The sequence below is a fragment of the Drosophila tropicalis genome, unplaced genomic scaffold (assembly GCF_018151085.1).
Source record: "Drosophila tropicalis isolate 14030-0801.00 unplaced genomic scaffold, ASM1815108v1 contig_593, whole genome shotgun sequence".
Lineage (NCBI taxonomy): Eukaryota > Metazoa > Arthropoda > Insecta > Diptera > Drosophilidae > Drosophila > Drosophila tropicalis.
The window spans coordinates 14,220,683-14,241,987 of record NW_027173070.1 but is presented as its reverse complement, the minus strand read 5'-3'; the positions used below and the strand labels follow the sequence as shown (position 1 = coordinate 14,241,987).

General features: G+C 41.3%; 1 protein-coding gene and 1 long non-coding RNA gene across 2 annotated transcripts in view; both read right to left on the bottom strand.

Moving 5' to 3' along the window:
• LOC137577716 (uncharacterized) overlaps positions 1-594 on the bottom strand; it is a 121,575-nt gene extending 120,981 nt beyond the window's left edge. Inside the window, exon 1 of the long non-coding RNA XR_011032457.1 lies at positions 437-594. This is a non-coding gene — a long non-coding RNA (uncharacterized lncRNA). The remainder of the gene's footprint in view (positions 1-436) is intronic.
• Positions 595-2,725: 2,131 nt separating this feature from the next.
• Positions 2,726-21,305, bottom strand: part of LRP1 (LDL receptor protein 1) — a 77,464-nt gene continuing 58,884 nt past the window's right edge. The window contains exons 3-20 of the mRNA XM_068291227.1: positions 18,287-18,412; positions 18,087-18,209; positions 17,747-17,998; positions 17,377-17,682; positions 16,908-17,284; positions 16,096-16,832; positions 14,954-16,036; positions 13,142-14,900; positions 12,786-13,081; positions 12,367-12,722; positions 12,034-12,299; positions 7,191-11,968; positions 6,737-7,123; positions 5,823-6,636; positions 5,200-5,764; positions 3,798-5,139; positions 3,603-3,729; positions 2,726-3,542 (exon numbers count right to left, since the gene is read on the bottom strand). Of these exons, the coding sequence (XP_068147328.1) occupies positions 3,390-3,542; positions 3,603-3,729; positions 3,798-5,139; positions 5,200-5,764; positions 5,823-6,636; positions 6,737-7,123; positions 7,191-11,968; positions 12,034-12,299; positions 12,367-12,722; positions 12,786-13,081; positions 13,142-14,900; positions 14,954-16,036; positions 16,096-16,832; positions 16,908-17,284; positions 17,377-17,682; positions 17,747-17,998; positions 18,087-18,209; positions 18,287-18,412 (13,847 nt within the window). The 3' untranslated portion in view covers positions 2,726-3,389. The remainder of the gene's footprint in view (positions 3,543-3,602; positions 3,730-3,797; positions 5,140-5,199; positions 5,765-5,822; positions 6,637-6,736; positions 7,124-7,190; positions 11,969-12,033; positions 12,300-12,366; positions 12,723-12,785; positions 13,082-13,141; positions 14,901-14,953; positions 16,037-16,095; positions 16,833-16,907; positions 17,285-17,376; positions 17,683-17,746; positions 17,999-18,086; positions 18,210-18,286; positions 18,413-21,305) is intronic.

Below are 21,305 nucleotides of genomic sequence, written 5' to 3'. Positions count from 1 at the left end.
CAATAAAGAGCACTTTTTTTTGTGAGAAGAGATTAAAACTGCAAACATTTTAATTGATATTTTTCACAAAATACATATACATACATATGTATGTATGTATGTACACAGGGCCACCGAGAGGGGCCCTGATTTTCTCTCTGCGGCCCTGTATGTACATACATATGTATGTATGTATGAAAATCCAATAAAACCAAAAAAATGTATTCAAGAAATTTAAAAACACACTCCCAAAGTATTATTCAAAGTTATTTAACAGTTTTAGATACCGTTTTTCGTTTTTTGTAATTAAATTTAACTTAAGCCTGAGCCGGCTTACAAAAAATCACAATTTTCTTTTGTCTTTTTCTGTTTTAGCTTTGAGTTATGATAAATCCTTCAGTATTGATTTTGATATAATAACTGTAATTAAAAAACACAAAGAAGCCACTTACCTTACCGTTTCTTACAAAATTTATTTTGCGTTATCCTAAAATTTTACCAGCTATTATAGTCCACACACATGCACATAAAATAAAAACAAATCGATCACTTTTTTGCACACACATACACACATAGTAGTTTTCTTTCTGCTTTTTGTGGCGGCGCGACGCGAAAGCGCTCTTCTTTTCTTCTTCTTCGCATTGCAATTATGTACATTGTACATATAGAAGAAAATAAATACCGAATTGAATTTTCACCGAAAATTACCATTAGCAAATGCAATTTTGCAGATAATACAAAGAACTTTACGTGCATCTCATTATTTAACACTTCCAAGAACTTTAAAAGCTTTGCGAAAAAAAAAAAAATAAGAATTAATTTGTCAACAGCAATCAAACATGACCAGCGGCCATTAAACTAAAAGAAAGAAAGAACGAGAAGGAGAGAAAAATCAAGAGTTTCTATCGGCTACTCACACAGATACAAGATGAGATCTTGCCGTAGTAATACTGTCATTTCACTCGCACTAATTAAAAACTCTTTAACATTAGCTTTTTAATTCTCTTTGCCACCCACAAAGATTCCGTACTCTGAGCACTTGTCCTGTCTGTTCCTAAACAGTGTTGAATAATTCTCAGCAATATTGAGATGAAATTGAAACAATAAATATACAAAAACTTTTTTTGGCATCTAAGTTAAGACACTTCAAAAGAATTAATCTTTGCGTTTAACTTGTACAATTTTCATTTTTGTCTTTATGCAATTAAGTTTCAAAGATTTTTTAAGCCAACGAAGTCAAAAGAAAATGAAACATTAATTAAACATTGCAAATCAAATGAAGTAAGTACATAAGTGCACCAAGTCAGACAAATAATTTAAATTTCAAAGACCAAATGTATGTTTGAAATTTAAATTATTTGCTTTTTAATTCTCCAAATACATACATATGTATGTATGTACATATATTTTTATCAAATTTTACGTCTCATCATAGCATATGCTATCTCGTTCATTCTTACAAAACACATGTGCACTCTAGCGCCCCCACTACCCTACGGCCAACTCCGGCCTTTTGGTCTGTCTATATGTACATATGTACATATGTATGTAAATACATAAATTAAATTAAAAAAATTCCGCAGGTCAATCGGGTTTTTGTAAATTATACTAAGCAAGTCTTTGTCAAAATCTGCGCGCATACTAATCCAGTTAACATTCCAATTTCGGTGTCTCTAGTTAGTATAGTCTTAGAGAAAAGCGGCGTTTTATTAAATTTGAGGGGCGGAAAGGGGCATGGCATATTTACCTTACAGGATAATAGGCACCCCATGAAGTGTCACTTCTTTAAGTAATATAATACTTTTGCCGGGTTTTTGTGAAGTCTTTAAATATTTTCTAGATTTGTCCTTGGACAGAGTCCTGTTGTGGGTAAAGATTGGGAGACTGTGATAATTATTCTTCCAAACATTATCTTAAAATATCAATTGCTTTGTTTAATTTGGTTGCTAATATCATTCTAATAGGACTAATTAAAAGTTATAAATAGAATTCTTAACTTACATTTATCTGAAATTACCTGAATAGTAATTTGAAAAACTTTTAAAACATCTTTATCCAATATAATTTCAAAAAACGATGATAGACAATGTCTTTTAGACCTTATGAACTTGTGCTTGCATATAAAGATTTATGGAAAATGGTTTCCCTTTCACAATCAAAAACTTTTCTTTTCAATTATTGCAAATTAATTTATATTTTTTGTCGTATTTTACAATTGCTTTGCTGTGTGTGAGTGTGTGTTTCGTGCTTAGTTTTTGTTTATCCAAGTGTAAGTGTTTAAATGTTATTAAACATTCAGGTTTTTTGTTTTTGTTTTTAGCACTTTTGCTTTACAAATATTTATTAATTATAAATCATTTAGTTTGTCTCGTTTTGTTTTTTTACATTGTAAATGTTAAAATTTGGCTTTTATCTGAGCATTATTAATTTCTATACAGGAAGTCAGTAAAGTTGTGCAAACTAAGTAATTATACATCGATATCGTGTATATATGTATATAGTAGATGTATATATATATTATATGTAGATGGATATGCTACATATCAAAGTGTGTTGTTTTTTGTTCTTGTTGTTATTAAATGTTAAATGGACTTATGCATAATTAATTGCTACATTATATACTCTTGTTCTGGCATTTTGTTCGTCCTGGCAATTTCGGGGATCACAAAAACAAATTAGATTTAAATGCAATTTTCTTTTTTGGTCAATTTAAAAGGATACGAATTTTGCGTTTGTTTTCTTTCCCTTTTCTATCCGTTTCATTACTAATTCGCAAATGTTAACTAGAATGCCAATTAAAGGCAATTAATTTATAAAATATTTACATACAAACATTTTGCTTTCTTATTTCATTTGTTGTTGTCCGTTTTCTGTTGTTAATTTAACTAAGACTATCAACTACTACAATTTACATATTACAAAAAAAACTCATCATCAATCTATAATAATAAAGGAAGGCAAATTGCTGATGTGACAAGAGAGAATTGAAGGCTAAATTAGATTTTACAAGGACATTTAACATAAGGAGCAATGCTTGCCTGAGTTAGCATTCTTTGGATTAATAAAAATTGGACAGGTGATGGTGGGTGATTAAGGAAATTGGCAAATGGCTCCCCAATATACATATAAATATATATGTATGTATAGACATTAAACATTAAATTGATTAAACAAAAAATGTACACACAATTAAAATAATGAAAACGTAAAAAAAAAACACGTTTACAAAAATTCGTAAAATGGCTACGCTATCAGTCCATGGTTCGAGTTCAAATTGGTTTCGTTATTTTTTGTTTTTTGTTTTTTTTTTTTAGGTGCCTAAACATATCAGTAGTATTTGGATTTTGGATTGGCGACTGCGCTTAGCACAGTTCACGATCATGATCGGTATCAATATCGGATGTCAATCATCAGAGTATATCGGGTGTATGTGTCTCATCGTGTGTATGTTGCAGTAGACCTTTACGCTCATCGGTTCCTGTGCTATGGGTTATCTCTACGCTTGTGGGCTCGGCAATGGCATCGGCATACATGGACTCGTACACGGGATTGGCAAAGTTACCCTGTGGAATATATTTCAATAAAAGACAATCAAGATTTAGTTTTTAGTTTATTCGACTTACCTTATCATCTTCATTGGCAAATGGTGGCGCCTCGTCGGCATCTCCACGATACATGGGATTGGTAAGCATTATTTCCACATTATCAGTGAGACGGGCATGTGAGAAAGGCTGAGCTATGCGATGTTTTCTGCAAGAAAAGAAATAATGAATTAAATATACATTTCTTTTATACTAATAAGAGTTTTTTTAACTCACTTCAAAAAGTAAACAGCTCCACCGAATAGAGCTAGTACCAGCAAAACTATGGCCAAAATGACAGCCAGCACCGAGAGCAGATTAGCTGATTGTGAATGCTCTTGTTCCTCGCCGCTAAGAGCATCAGCACTATCCGCCAGGCAGGGCACAACTCTGCCTCCGGCACCATCACAGAGACACTCGTTAATGGAGCTACCCGTTCGACATACGCCGCATTCGCTCACACAATGCGGTGGCAGTTCGCAGGCATTGCCCTGCCATTCCCCAATGCAGCTGCAATGGGGCAGCGAATACTCATCCAGGTGACAAACGCCGCCATTGGCACAATAACGCACACAGGGATTATCATCACCCACGGGCATGGTACAGAAGTCACCATTCCATTGATCTGTACAATTGCACATGGCCGCGCCTTTGATGACGTGACAAGTGCCACTATTTTGGCATATGATGCCAGTGCAGGGATTACGCGATGGCACCTGTGAGGCATCACAGAAACGTGGTGGATTCGATGTCTTGCAGAGATCCGATTCACAGCGTTCGCCTATAAAACGTGAGGGGCAAGTACAACTTAAACGATGGCCACGATCCGCACAGGTTCCACCATTCTGACAGAAATCGCGGCAGGAATTTGCCTCGCAATGCTCTCCGTAATAGCCACTGGGACAGCGACACTGCCGCTGACCTTTATTGCCTATGCTACAGGTTCCTCCGTTTTTACAGAAATCCGTGCATTCATTGAATTCGCAACGTTTGCCCGTAAAACCATCAGGACACTCACATTGAGGCATTCCCCTTAGAGTTTCGCGACAAATGCCACCATTTTCACAGCTCAAATTCAGGCAATGTTCACATTGGTCGCCCAAGAACATTTCCGGACAACTACATTTCATGCCTTCCGTCTCAGAGATCAAGCATGAGCCACCATTATGGCAACGACTCTGACAAACGGGCATGGAAGTCTCACAACGGGCACCTGACCAACCTGGCGTGCAAGTACATTTCAATGGTGGCGGATCCTGTGAGCCCGGCAATTGTGGAGCCACCGTACAAAGTCCATAGTTCAGACAATGACCAGAGCAACGGTAATGCTCACAGAATTCACCCTCAAATTGAGCTTGGCATATGCATTTGGGCACATCATTGACAATCTGGCAAACTCCAATGTTACACTGCAGCGGACAATAATCCGGAATTTCGGCATGCGCCTTACATATGCCCTCGTCCTCGGCCATTACATAACCATCGGCACATTTGCAACTGTAGCCACTGTCTGTTTCCGCAGAAAGTATACACATGGCCCGCGATGCTTTGCATGGGTCCTTGGCGCAGGGATTGCTTACTAAAAGAAGACAACAAAAATTAGAAAAGACCATTCAAAAGAGTTTCACTAAAGACTTACTATTACGATTTTGCTTCATTGGATGCAGTATACCAATGTCCGAGGAGCGATAACCTTTGAGTAAGTAAGTGCCATTGCCATGACCAAATTTGTTCATCTTAATTATGCTTTGATCGTATAGTTTAATGTACAGATAATCCTCAAATACATCGATTTTCTGTGGTTTATCACGATTGCCGAAACGTCTGACGACATTACGATCTTTGCCATTAAGGCGACATGTCTCAATGGTTCCTTTGCGATAATCTGCCCAATACAGACGACCCGTTGGATAGTCAATGGACAAACTTAAGGGCCAACCCACATCACGTTCTACCAAACTCTTTTTATTCGAACCATCCAATGATGCTACCAAAATGCCATTCTCCAGGGTTGACCATATCATAATACGTGATTCGGGTTCCAGAACAATATCAGTCGGATTCATTCCCGTTGACACAAGAGAGATATACTTCTTGCCTTCTATATCGGTGGCTAGAATTTGATTGTGTCGCGAATCGATTATATAGACACGTTGCGTTATCCAATCCACGGCCAAAGATTTCGGGTCATCTAGTTCAGGAATCTAAGCGGTAGGAAATGAAATTAGTAGGGTATTAAAAATATCTATTTAATGAACTTACATCAAATGCCTTCAGTTCCTTGAGATCACGTCGTACTCGTACTCCCTGTCCCTCCACATGGGGCGTGGCTATCTTCATGGTATGCACTTTACCATGATGGGAATCAATCCAAAACAGCAATGTATCCTTGGGCCTTATGAGTATATCGAAAACATCTATTTTTAAGCTATCCGTTTGGAAAAATCCAACCACAGTGGTTCCCTCCTGTTTGGCAGGCAATATAAAACGGAATTCCTGTTCCGAGGCCAGTAAAAGTATTTGATCTGGTCCCGATGCCAAGCAAGTGGCATTCTTTTGTGGTCCCTTGTGATAGCCTTCCGTACACTTGCAATTAAAGTGTCCAGCCTTCTTCTCAATGCAGATCTGTGAGCAACTTGCAAAGCCACAAACCGGTGGTGTGCAATTCATCTCATCAGAGCCATCAATACAATTATATTGGCCATCGCAACGGAATATACTATTGATGCAATCATCGTTCTCACACTGGAATTGATCGTGCCGACACTTGGGCAAGGCTGCACACACTTCATCCGACTCATCCTCATTATTACCGCAATCATTGATGCCATCACAAAGTGCCGATTTACGTATGCAAATCAAATTGGTGCACTTAAAGGCATTGGCATGACAATGCACATGGGCGCAGGTGGCATAACTCTCATCACTGCCGTCCAAACAATCATCCCAGCCATCACATTTCCAGCGTGACATAATACATTTGCCATTGCCGCAAGTAAAATGATCGGCCGGACAAGTGCAATTGACCTCATCTGAGCCATCGGGACAATCATCATCTCCATCACATTGATATTGTCTGAAAAATAATAGACAAAAATGTTAGCAAAATGTTTTAGATTATCATCAGCAACTACAAAAGTTTAATTTGATTCTAAGTTTGGATTTAAGGGACTCACTTATTAATGCAGGTATTAAACGCAGCACACTTGAACTGATTGGCTTTGCAGGTGATGTTACAATTGATCTCATCGCTGCTATCCTCACAATGGATTTCGCCATCGCAGCGATAATCATGTTTGATGCATTTGCCCGTGCCGCAACGGAACTCACTCTCGGAACAATTTCGCATTTGGCAGTTGAGCTCATCGCTACCATCGCCGCAATCGTTCTCATAGTCACAACGCCAACGACCAGGAATACATTTGGAGTTATTGCACTTAAAGTAGGTGGGATCACAGGTGGCCTTTGAGGTGAAACAACTGGCTGGTTCATCCTCCCCATCGGGGCAATCTTGTTCGTCATCACAACGCCAGGCCAATGGGATGCAGCGTCCCGAATTGCAACTAAAGATATTAAGGAAAATTATTAATACAGGGATTTAGAAGGGGAGATTTATTTTGGATAACTCACTGAAAATCGTTTGGTTCACAGGAAACATGCTCGCAATTGGCCTCATCCGATTTGTCGGGACAATCGACATCGCCGTCACATACCCAGACATTGGGCATGCAACGATTATTGCCACATTGGAACTGATCTTTCTTGCATACCAGAGGAATACAACCGGCCTCATCCTCACCGCCTGGACAATCGTGGACGCCATCACAACGTTTGCTATTCTCCACACAAAAGGCTGAAGTATTTGTCGTGGCTCCACATTTCATGTGCGTGTCAAAGCAGGTGAACTTCTCGCAATTCAATTCATCCGTATTATCGCCACATTGATTGATACCATCACAAATGGACGAGGGGTGAATACACTTTTTGTTGGCACATTGATATTGACCCGGTTCACAGTGGAAGGGTGGACAATTTTCGGGTTCATCGCTGCCATCACCGCAATCATCCTGGGTATCACAGCGCCAATAGAAGGGTATACACTTGTACGTATTGACGCACTCAAAGTGAGCGGCCGTACAGTTGGCCCGACAAGTCCGCCCATCGTCGGCCAGTATGAAATTATTGGGACAAGCACATTTATAGTAAGGCGGCTCTGGCGAAAGCAAACACAGGGTGGAACAATTTGCACTTAGACATGGATTACCACTCAATGGCTGCTGCTGGCGATATGGATGGAATACCCTTAAGTCCATGGGTCTATGTATTGTGGTTATCAATGTAGAACAATTTTGTCCATTATACTTATTACAATATTCAATGGATTTGGTCTCCCAATCAGACCAATATATACGATCCTCCCACACGGCAATGGCGAAAATATGATGTAAATTGATATGAGGATTAATGCTTCTGGCCAGGAGTAGGCGAGTATGATTGCCATCCAGATCACTGACCGATATAGTATCCTCTCTCGCGTCGCCCCAGAAAAGTTGTTGTGTTTCAAAGCTAATTGTTAAGGCATTTGGCCAGCCTAGATTATCTCTTATGATCATGCGAGGGTTAGAGCCATCCATGCCAGCTTTTCCTATATGCGGACTATCACCCCAGTCGGACCAGAAGATATGCCTCTGATATGGATCCAAGGCGATGCCACGTGGTTCACGTAAATTCCCATTGATCAACACTTTGCGATATTTGCCATCCAATTGAGACACTTCTATGGTATCCAAACCCTTGTCGCACCAATAGAGATTCTTGGCCACCCAATCCACAGCCAGACCATCGGGATTTTTAAGCATTGCCTGATGAAGGGTTTGGGTTTTATTCTCTACCTCACAATATCTCTTAATGGTGCCCACTGTGCTGGTCACATCGGACCAATACAGACACTGACTATCCCAATCGAAGTCCAAGGCCACCGCATTGGACAGTTGATTGATGAGTATTGTACCATTTCCAGTGACATTCACTTGACGAATGTAATAACGATTGGAGAAGATTAATTTCATGGGAATATCCGAAGTGGCCTTGCAAGTATGATGATCCCTCAACTCATAGCCCTTGGCACAGAGACATTTGTAGGAACCATAGGTATTGATGCAGGTCTGCGAACATGGCTGCTCCTCGGCACATTCGTCAATATCCGTGCAGAGATGCGTACTCTTGGGTAACAATTTATAACCCTCACGGCAACGGCATTCGTAACCAATCACCTTGTCCACACATTCATGCTCACAGATATCCTTGATCATACACTCATTCACATTACACAGCTCCTCATCGGAGAAGTCGGCACAATCATTACGTCTATCGCAGAGTAAATCCGCACTGATGCAGGCTCCATTCTTACAACGGAAATCATCGGCTCCATTGCAAGAGCGAGTGTGCGAGCAGAGGCTAGCCAATTCATCGGAACCATCTGGACAATCGGATTTGCCATCACATGTTTGATTCTTTGGTATACAGAAACCATCTTGACATTGATGCATTTGGGCGCCTCCAGGACATGCATGGGAAGGATACACTGGCTCACAACCTTCGTATTCATCATCTCCGCCGGGACAATCCTCGTCACCATCGCAAACATAGTGCGCATCGATGCACAGGCCACTGGAACAATGAAAGGCGGGCGGCAAACACTCGGGTAAATGTGCCACACCTCCGCAATGTGCTCCCTCGTCCTCATGACCTTGCTGACCATTGGGGGCCAAGGGGCAATCTTTTTCACCATCACAAACCCATTTCTGGGGTATACAACGTCCTGAGCTCTTGCACTGGAACTGATGGGCAGGACATGGTCGATTCGGGCATTGCGAGCCCTCATCGGTTCCATCCTCACAATCACTCTTGCCATCACACTGCCAACTGCTGGGTATACAACCATTATCGCAACTAAATTGATTCATTTGGCAGGATGTGCGACAACCCAATTCATCGCTACCATCGGAACAGTCCGCTTCGCCATCACAACGCCATGCGCCGGCCACACATCCTCCATTGGCACATGTGAATTGACCAATACTGCAACTGATCCGTGTGATATTGGCGCATCCCTCCTCATCGGTAGCTTCCGGACAATCTGGTTCACCATCACAACGCCAACTGGGCATTATGCAAATGGTCGAATTGGCACAATGTTCAAAGGTGGTATCTCCCTGATCACAAGTACGTGGTGGACACATTTTCTCATCACTGAAATCTCGACAATCCCGCATATTATCACAAAGGAAACTGCGAGCGATGCATTCGCCGCTGCCGCAACGGAACTGATCTGGCTGACACTTGCAGAGTAGGGCCGTCTCATCGGAACCATCGCCACATTGCTGCAAGCCATCACATGTTTGCTCCTGGCCAATACAACGATGATTTTGGCACATGAAGTGCCCCTCCGGACATTGTCGGAATATGCAATAGCTGCGTGCCTCATCGGAACCATCCAGGCAATGGGTAACATTGTCACATGTCAACTCGAGAGGGATACATTCGCCAGAATGGCAGTTGAATTGAGATTTGCCACAGGTTGTATGTACGGGTGCAATGCAACGACGACCATCCGCTGCCAGGACTCCTTGGGTGCAATGACATGTGGCCAGACCACTTTTACTTAATATACACACATCTTCGCATAGGCCATTTAGAATTTTACATTGATTTGCATCGCAATTGATGCTACTATTCTGCACAGCAATAATGCCCATGGGTCTGGCCACATGTTCGCGCAGGAATAGGACATCTGTGCCGGTATATTTATTGGCCCTGACCACAGCATGTAAAACCCAATCAGTCCAGAAGAGCAAGTCCCCATAAACGGCCATGGCAAAGGCATGCTTGGGCGTGGAATGGGCCAAAACGACACGATTACTGCCATCATAGTTGGCACGCTCGATCTTATCTAGTCGAGCATCGGCCCAATACAACTGTTGCTGTTCCACATCCAATGTCAAGGCATTTGGCATTTTGATATCCTTCTTAATGATGCGCTCCACTCCGTAGCCACTTAGATATGCTCGCTGTATGCTCGGCGATTCCTCATTCCAATTGGTCCAATAGATCATGCCCAAACATGGCTCCACAGCAATACCCCTTGGTTTATCCTTCACCTGGAGGCTGAGTATGTTCTTAACATGCTTGAGATTATCATCCGCCGACTTAGAGAGATGCATTAGCTCTAAACTTCTAATCGCTGCATCATTATTCGAAGTCCAGAAGAGTTGTTCGTTAACCATATCGTAGGCCAAGCCCTCGACACGTCCCTGCTGCGATACCAAAACACGTTGACCACTGCCATTGAAATGAACTTGATTGATGGTGCTCAATTGGACATCCGAATAGTAAACCACTTGCTCCTCATAGTTATAGCTAATGGCTATAACATTACGCATCAGAGTGGTATTCGAGATTAGCTGAACGGGCCAATTCTTATTGGCATGCTCGGTCATGTGTATACTTTCGATATTGCTGCGATAACTGAAGAGTAGGAAATTATCGTAGGGTTCACAACTGAAGCCATCGGCGGCTAGACGACTGTGCGAACAGGCACACACCACACTAGTGCCATTGTAAAGGCAAAGCTGCTCGCATCCGCCATTATTTTGGGCACATGGATTGCTGCCCCTCTGTATTCTCTTCGAGTAGATCTTTAAATCTCTTATGGCATCCTGTTGTGTCTGTAGGACTTGCTTCGATTGACTGAGATTCGCTAGAGGAGCTACTCTTATGTTGCCCTCATTGTATTTATTCTCTGCCCAATATAAATAATCACCCATTTTGGCCAATGCCACAGGATTGTTAAGACTTTCGTTGAGCAACACTTGCCGCAGATTACCATCATAGTCGACTTTCATCAAGGCATCTGGATATCTCTCACACCAATATACTTTAGTGGCTTCCATGTCCAAAATTAAACTGCTTACAGCCCAATTGTTGCGCGTTTGATTGACCAAAATGAATGGTTGACTACCATCGAGACCAACTCTGCCGATATACTGTTGCGTGACATAGAAAAGTAGTCCTTGCAAAGGATCTACAGCCAATGCTGTGGGTTTCTCAACATTTGCCACAACAACATAACGATTACTACCATCCAGTCGTGCCACTTCAATGAGATTACGTTTGGTATCACTCCAATAGATGTTATTGGCCACCCAATCGATGGCTATGCCGCCGAGCCAATCCTGTTGCTTATAGCCCGCCAAATTGATGGCCGACAGTATGGTCTTTCTCTGTGTACCATCACGACGTACACGAGAGATGGTCCCAAGTTCATTGTCACCCCAATAAAGCATATCCGTAGCAGCATGATATTCTATAAAACTGGCTGAACTTATCCGGGAAATAGGCACCAAAGCCTAAAAAGAAAAGAGAAGAAAAGTATTTCAATAAAAAGTAGGAAAAGGAAATTTAATTATCTTACCGATGGAGGCTTTTCAAACTCTTCACTAGGATCAATCATTTCCACTCCCTGGAGCACATCAATGGAATAGAATATAAATTCAGCACGAGGTATACAACGTGTGGGATTATTGGGTTCCACATCATAGCCCAAGGCACAGCGACAAACATGGTCTGTGGGTGAAATGGCCATGCAAAGATGCTCACAACCGCCACGTAAGGGACCAGCACAGGTGTTTGTGCCCGTTTGGGCATCACCATAAAACATTTTCATACTCTGTATGCTCTCTGTGAATCGGAAGAAAGAAAATGTTTAATTAAGTGCTGGAAAATCGGAAAGCTCTGTCGCACTTACTCGTATTGACCCTCAGGAACGACATATTGGAACAGGCATCCTTCTCGCAATGCATTATCACACTCTGAATATTTTCCGGGAAATATAGACTACCATTATATACTGTCAGAGAGCTAACTGATGTTATCTGACTGGCCACTAGCACCTTATGCGTTTCATTCTTCACAATATCATAGTAGGCAATACCCGATAGATCGTAAGCATAATACAAACGTTGTGAATCAAAATCCATGGTTAAACTTTGTAAAATATTTGCATGCTCATAGATTAATTGACGTCCAGAGCCATCAATATTGGCCTGCTCTAACTGGGAGAGTTCGCCATGTGCCGACGAATGTATCCAATATAATTTGCCGCTAAAAGAAGCAGGGAAAATGTAATTATTTGAGAGGTAACAAATTACCAATAATATAACTCACTTCGGTGGATCAACAGCAATGCTTTCCACCATATTCAGATCATCTAGGATATGCATGACATATTCTCCTTTTAGATTACTTGCCAAAATATTGCATTTGGTCTCTCCGGAGGAGAAATACATATGTTTGGCTATCCAATCGATGGCAAAGCCATACGGTTTCTCGATATTCGTATTAATGATGGGTTCAATTAAACCATTCGATATGCCTGCTGTGGATATTTCATTCTGTTGCACATCTGTCCAAAAGATGCGGCTATCTTCGACCAGGAAATCAATGCGTTGAGGTGCCACCAGCTAGCAAAAAAAAATTTTTAGATAGTTTTGTTCTTTAAACTCACTTAAAGGTATACTCACTCTGGGAGATTGTCTTATTGTGGGTATGGTATGATGATTTGGCTGCTGTAGATCAATTCCTCGAATCTCATCGCCCATGACAAAAAGTAATACCTGCTCATTGGGCACACAGTTACGTTCATCGGTTGGATCTAGACGCATGACATGCGGGCATTCACATTTAAAGGTGCCTTTACCACTGAGTAAACAAAGATGCGAACAACCGCCATTATTATCACCACAAGGATTCTTTTCCCATGGCTGACGACTGGAATGTAGTACTTGTATACCAAATGGTTGAGATTGTGTACGCTGTAAGACCTCCACATCACTGCCATTCCATTTATTGGCCCTAATCACTGAAGTTGTTCGCCAATCTGTCCAATATACATAATTCTCAAATACTGAAATAGCAAAGGGATGTGAGAGAATTTCTTTATTTCTCAAAACAACATGATGCTCGGAACCATCGTATTTGGTACTGCTTATTGAATCCGATTTGGCATCTACCCAATAGACACGTTTCTGTGTATAGTCGAGGGTTAGTCCGTTGGGCCAACCGGCACTCAATTGCCAGGTTGTTGAGATCATACGTCTACCCTCGCCAGCCATGCTGCAGCGTTCAATGCGCGGTGAATTGTCATCCCAGTCGGTCCAGAAGAGTAAACCCTCCCGGGGATCTAAAGCAATGGCTCTTGGACTTTCCATATTGCCCGCAATTAAAGTTCTACGGAAACTGCCATTTAATTTGGCCACCTCAATTTGATCTAGATTCGAATCAATCCAATATAAATTCTTTCCTATCCAATCGACGGCCAAACCTTCGGTTGTAGATAAACCCGAATGGATGACTGCTTCGACATCTCTTAAGCTCTCGCCCACCAATTGGCCACGATAGATTTTATCATCGATTACATCGGTCCAATAGATCTCCACACTTGACTCGTTGCTATATAAAAAGTCCAGAGCAATGATATTCCGTAAAGATGAATAGAAACTGCTCACAGCCATATTCTTTAAATTAATGCCACGTATATCTTGACGATTTGTAAAGATCACGTATGGTTCATCGGGTGCGGTACTTTTACATGTAAATTTATCATAGGCCAAGTCATAGCCCTCCAGGCAGCGACACTGATAACCTTTGCCCTTTGTTTCGCACACCTGTGAGCATGTGTCCCAATTATCACAGGCATGTTGCATGCTACAACGCTTGCCATTCGGTTGCAGGAACAAGTGAGCCGGGCACGAGCATATATAGCCCTCTGGGGTATTGTGACAATGATGCGAGCATTCATTAAATTGCTCGCACAATTTATCCGCACAAAGGAAACCCTCATCTGTGGTGTCTTCACAGTCGTTTTTACCATCGCACAATTGACTCACTGTTATGCATTTGTTGGTGAAGCCGCACAAACGATCTGGATGCTCACATATCACCGTCTCGTTCATGTCGAAATGCGTTGCATGCAATTCCGTGCAATTGTTCTCATCCGTTTTGTCATAACAGTGCGGAATGCCGTCACAACGTAGGAAATCCGGTATACATTCGAACGGATCCGAGCAGGCGAATTCAAATGGAGCACATTCCCCAAGCTCCTTCCAACCGGTAAGCGGATGATTGTCACTCTTCGTCTCATTGCAATTATCCTCGTCGCTATAATCCTGACAATCGAATATGCCATCACAGCGATGCATCTCACCATAGCAGCCAATGGGTCGACAATATCGTTCACCATGTCCACACTCGTGTTCGCAAGCGAATTCATCGGCATTGTTTCTATAAGTGATGATTAAATTAGATTGGTAAAGATCTGAACCAGAGTTACTTACCCGCAATTATCGATGCCATCACAAACATCGGCAAACTGCCGACATCTTCCATTGCCACAATCGAATTCCGGACATTTGCTGCCAAAGAATACATCCGATGACTCATCGGAATCATCATTGGGTCCACAATCGACAACACCATCATTGACCCAACTTAGCTGAATACAACGTCCACTCTTCTCGCAGGTAAACTCATTGCTATTGCATGTAATGTGCTCGCAATTCAATTGGTCCGATCCATCCGAACAGTAGGCAATCGAACTGCATAGCAAAGCCCTTTGGTAGCACCGCCCATTGCATACAAAATGTAGAGTCTGGTCACAGCCCTGAGGATTGCAGGGACCCGTCGGATCATTACTCTCGTCACTACCGTCATCACAATCTTCGAAACCATCGCATAAATCCTTGCCGTCAATGCATTGTCGTGTGCCGCGGCACTGGAAACCGGAAGTGCAATTCGTACGACCCGGAGACACGGCCGTTGAGGGGGCCAACTGGGGTATGCAGTGAGTTCCTGTACCATTCAGTGTATAACCATCCGGGCAACGACAAATCGCTCCTTTCGGTGTATTCAGACACATGCCCGGACATTTGGATTGGGCGCAGGCACTGGGTGTTTGTGGCAGCGGTTGTGTTGCCACATCAAAGATACGCAAATCAGCCGAACGTCCACTCTGCTGCATATGCACGGTGGAACTAAATGTCGTACTGACATTACCATGATGGAGTATATGAAAACGCCATATCGATGAATTTTTATTATCCACCCAATAGATCATGCCATTGTGTTGAACCATCGAATATGGTTGAAATTGTTCCGACTTGAAGAGTATCTCACGTCCAGTACCATCCAATTTGATGCGCTCAATGGTACCCAAATGAAAATCACACCAATATATTCTTTTCGTTCGACGGTCTACATCTAAACTACGTGGCCATTGAATGGGTAAGTCATTGGTGCCCTTAGTTAAGAGTTCCTTATGTGTTCCATCCATCCAGGCACTGTAGATGCCAGCTTCGCATGATTGAAATGCCCATTGGGTCCAGTACAGGAGGCCTGTTGTTGGATCCAATTCTAGTGACCTAGAAAAAAGGCAGAAAATAAATTAACTTTTACCTGATTCACCTAGCGCTTTACTTACATGGCATCACAGTCCATATTGAGGCTTAGAATTTTACTCATATTACTCAATGGGGCCACTTGAAGTTTCTGACTTGCCGCCCAATATACATGCTCATTTATCCAATCATAGGCAATGGCATGAACATTTTTTAAGCCCTCATTCAATGTACGCGATACACTGCCATTTAGAGATTTACTCTTTATGCTATACGCAAGCTCTGTACTATTTAGCGAAACATGAGCAACCACATAGAATACAGATTTACCACGCACATTCACATCGATGGCTTCCAGTTCACGGACATTGTAAATGGGTACCATTACATCGGGCTCTTCGCCTAGATCATACAATTGTTGCACCTGCTCGGTACTTAGCGGTATACCGGTGATGCGAGCCAAACGCTTGTCACTGTATACGAGAAATTTATCGTGGGCGGCCAGCAAACAGGTCGTCTGATTGTGCAATTTATAGCCGGCTGTACATAGACACTTGGCGCTGGCAAATCCTCGTGTCCACATTGGCACACAGATCTGATTGCAATTGCCATTGTTCTCGCGGCACGGATGCGCCACCTCGGGCTGCTTTTGGCGATGGAAAATGCGAAAATTTGTTGCACGACTCTCGTTGGCTAACAGTAGACGCGCTTTTAGCGTGAATTTGTCCAGCGTAACTATGGCTCTATCCGACCAGGGTGCCAAATAAATTGTATTCTCAAATACCTCCAGGGCCTGAATGGTTTTCAATGGAGCCGGAGACTTTGGGAGAAAGGCAAATGAGAAATTGCTCTTAGTCAAAGTAAAGTTGGGCTAAAGTTTTTGGCATTAACTTACATCTGGTGATTTTTTCAATATCCAACGTTTCTTGCCCTCATATGTGACCCGTTCAATGACATCTTTATACAAGTCTATCCAGTATACATATTCACTGGCCAAATCCAATGTAACACAACTGGGATGATAAATCTCTGTTCGGACCAATGTGGTGCTATTTGTGCCATCAAGCAATGAACGGGCCAAACTGGGTGACCAATCTGTATAGAATAGAAATCCCTTTGTTGGATCCAATACTAATGATGAGAGATTCGCTGCTTGCTGCAGTATCAAGCGACAAAAGGTCATGGCATTGGTGCATAGATAGAGTAGGCTTTCGTCCGCATTTAGTAAATACCAATTACCAGATAACCAATCCAGGCGTAGCTCTGCCAAAACTGAAACAGAGAATGAGAGAGAGAGAGAGGATGAGGACGAAGATAAATTATGACTCAAAAAACAATCCACATGTATAGAGACAGGTACTCACATTGTTGGGGCAAAATGAACTCCGATAGGGGCAATGTCCAATTAACTTGAACATCATCAATGCGCTGGCATTGCATACTCAGGTCAGACCAGTCGTTATGCAAGGCGCAGAGTGTACGATTACGATGCCACACCTCAAATGCCTGAACATGATGCACCGGTTGAGTGGACAGCAGAGTTCCTGTGATCTCTAGATGTTCTGATTTGGCATTACTCTTGTTTCCATTGTGTTTATCACTAGCAGTATTAATGCGACGTATTTCGCTTAAGGATAGTAATACCAGGGTGGCTGATTCACTGGGAGGCACTGTAAAGTCACACAAAATGTGGGTAAATATGATTCTATTTGAAGTGAGTGTGCATGTACCCACCATTGATGGCCAAACAATGTCGACCATTCGCTTTGGCATAACCGGAAACGCAAGAGCATTCATAGGAGCCCGGCGTATTGCGGCATATTTGATCACAAGTTCCCGTCTCACTGCACTCATCATAGTCCATGCAGCGTGTCGAGTTGGCCGATTCTGGCACTTGACCCTGGGGGCAATAGCAACGTGCCCCATGAGGCGTCAATTTGCAGTTGTAGCTGCAATTTAATGCAGCGCAGGCTGCATTTTGTTTATCTAAGAACAGAAAACGGAAATGTTAAATATTCTCAACTCTCAACTCCTCGTTGAACCTTCTTCTTCATTCAGAAGGGCAAATACTAACCACATTGCAGCTCATCGTTATCACAATCCCAGTGGCCATCGCAGAAGCGCGACAACTCCAGGCAGGCGCCATTATGGCATTTACCCTCAAAACCACGACACTTGGGCGCAACATCATCGAGACCTATGTATGTAAGAGAGTGGGGTAGAAATGCATATATAACTCTCTTTTATTTTTTTGCTGGGTTTTGGTTTTCTTACAGTTCGTTTCATCGCTGGTGTCGCCCTTGCCGCAGTCATATTCTCCATCGCAATACCAATTGTGGGGTATGCATTTTAAGCTCTTACCACAACGAAATTGCCCCTCGTTGCATTTGGGCGCCTTGTCTGCAAACAAACAGAAAGCCAAAATAACAATAACGTAAATGAAGATTTATGAACGGTTTGTACTATAGTCAGTTACTACTACTACTACTACGGACATAGGGAAAGAACTATACAAGAGGCCACCATCAAAGGCACAATGGGTTCAAATCTGTATATTTTCTATTAAAAATTACATACATTCTTATCTTGTTATAGATAAAATATTCAAATTTAACTCTTAGTGGTTTAAAAGTGGACTTGAAGTAAATAGACTACTTCACTTTAAGGTCCTTGTTAAAATTCAGACGGTGGAGTTTTGTAAAATGATTTTAAATTTAATAGTCAAAAAAATATTTTAAAGTGTTTTAAAGAAAATTTATCTAAAGGTATCAGATTGATTGTCATCAAATGACTGAGTTTAAGGAACGCGTGTTATACGACATCATAGATTGCTATAAAGAAAGTAAATTCCATATCAATTTAGCCCTTTCGAAAACTAAATCAAAATGCACTTTTTGTCCTAAGTATTAGCCAAATGACCCACTGTACAAACGACAGGAAGTTGAGTTTACTTTCGGAGAAAGAGTCGAGTCGAGAGTTTCGTTCCGTTTCGTTTCTGTGAAATCATGAAATTATTTCGCGTTGAACTATTTTTGCAAGTAGACAAAGCAGCAATGGGTAAACAAGAATTTAAGCCAAGATTCTCATATGTAAGTGTTGTTAATTTAAATCCCCACTACATACATACATACATATGTACATATGTATATGGCAAACAAAACCCGCTAGCTATTACCAACCAATTCAATGGTTGGAAGCTTAGCACTTTAATCCCCAATGTTTTGGTCTTTGTGTGTGGGGTGAAAGATCCATCTGTGCTTTTGTTGAATTGTCAGTTAATTTGGCTTGACTTTCAACTATTTATGTAGAATGTACTTACCCTCTACCCGCTCTTGGTTACCATCATTTCCTTTTTGACCATTTTGATGGCGTCGGCGTTGGTGGAGAGTTGATTAAATAAATGTCACAGAACCAAAGCAAATGTATAGACAGAGAGTTTTGTGTGTTTTCACTTGGTTTTTTTTGCAGGGGTTTGGTATTTTTTTTTTTTCTGGTTGGTTACTTTGGCACCCCATCAAATAAAATAAAAAATTTAAATTGTCCTCTGCCCCAGTCGTTGTTGCTGTCGTTCTCGTTGTCATTGTCCGCATGCCCTTGGGCTTATTATGTATTATATGCCCGTGTGTGCCCGGGCTTAGCTTCTGTCTACGTCTCCATCTACCGGACTTCCATTCCATTCCTTTGCCATTGGCATGCAAATTGTCACACGGACACGTCCATTGCTCTGTCTCTGGAGTTTAACCTCTTGGTAGCGAGGCCAAAAAATGTTCCGTATATATAATTTCCTTTTCTTTTCTTGTCGTTTTGTTTTTTGTATTTTTTGTTGGCCATCTCATCCCATGTGTTGCCAATGTGGCTTTTATGGTTATGCTCGCGCTCGCGTGTCTCCAATGGCGTTGTCATTGTCGTTGTTTTTCCTTTGATTTGGCCCTCCCGAAAGGAGAACTCGAGGAATATAACGCGTTATTTGAATTTCTTTCTCTCTCTGTGTGTCCGTCCTTCTGTTCTGTCAAACATTTTCTGGCTGGACAATTTGCATTTTTTAAACAGCAAAAAACAAATGTTTCTTTTTATTGCCAGAGAAATGTACTTTTATGACCTGGAAAACTGCATTAAAGCACTACATTTTCATTCAGTCTCAAATTGACAATCGAATTCTCTTAATTAGTTTATGTTAAAGTTAAGTTTAAAGTCAAGTGAAATTGCCACAATTTGTTTTTATAGTTTTTGCTACCTTAAGAAACTTCTCGCTTGAGGGCCTAAAATGCTTTAGTAAGGTCCTTGCAGAAGGTTGCAAGGTTGGGCAGGCGTCAGGAAACAATTTCTGTGTCTATTTTAAGACATTTATCTAAACAATTTCGCGCCTTTTATGGCTTAAGGCGCATGTTATAACCCCAATTGAATTTCAGTAGTTTGATGTCTTAAAATATCCTGTAAAAAGGATAAAGTGGCATGTTCAGTGAGTGAAAGACTGAACGAACTATATAAACTTAACTTGAGCTGTTTAATGAGCGTAACAAAGGGACAACACTTTCTTCTTAACTTGGCGTTTGCCTCACAGATGTGTCTGTTGTTTATGTTCACGCAAAAAGTGACAAACTTATATTTAACTATTACTAGATTTATCTTTCGTCTTCATTGCAAAAAGAGTGTTACTGACAGAAGTTTGCACTTCATAGAATAAAGAAGAGTAACGAGAAAATTTAAACTTCTTGTCTGTCTTAATCAAATTGGTCCCTTATGTAAATTTAAAGCTTCGGAAACTTTTGACGCAGTCTTTATTCAGCACCACGATTAAGGTACATATGTACATAAGGATATTGAATGTGGGAACAAAATCAAACGTCCATTCCATTGTTTAGGTAAATAATAACGGAGGACTAGGACTAAGCAGAATAAAATTCCTCTTATTAGTCAATTGATTTTCTCCAGTCTATCGTTTATCGGAAAGGAATTTAAATCTATTTTTACCTTCTACAAATTCCTGAAATATATTACTTGAACTTTAGTATCTTAAGCTTAGGCAGAGGGAAAGAAGAAAGACATTGGAGACGACAAACATTTGTCTTTAAAAGCAAGCTTTCCGATAAAGCCATGATCGTCTATTCGTTTGTTTTTATACTAGGAATTCGGAGACTTAAGAGCTATAAGAGGTTCTTAAGTTTTTTGTAGCCAAGATTAAGAAGTTCGAGGAAAACAGTTTATATACAGAAAAGCTTCCAAATGTATGTGAAAGAGGTTACACCTTCCCTGTATGTATGTAGGAATCATCTTAATGTAATAGTAGTTAAAC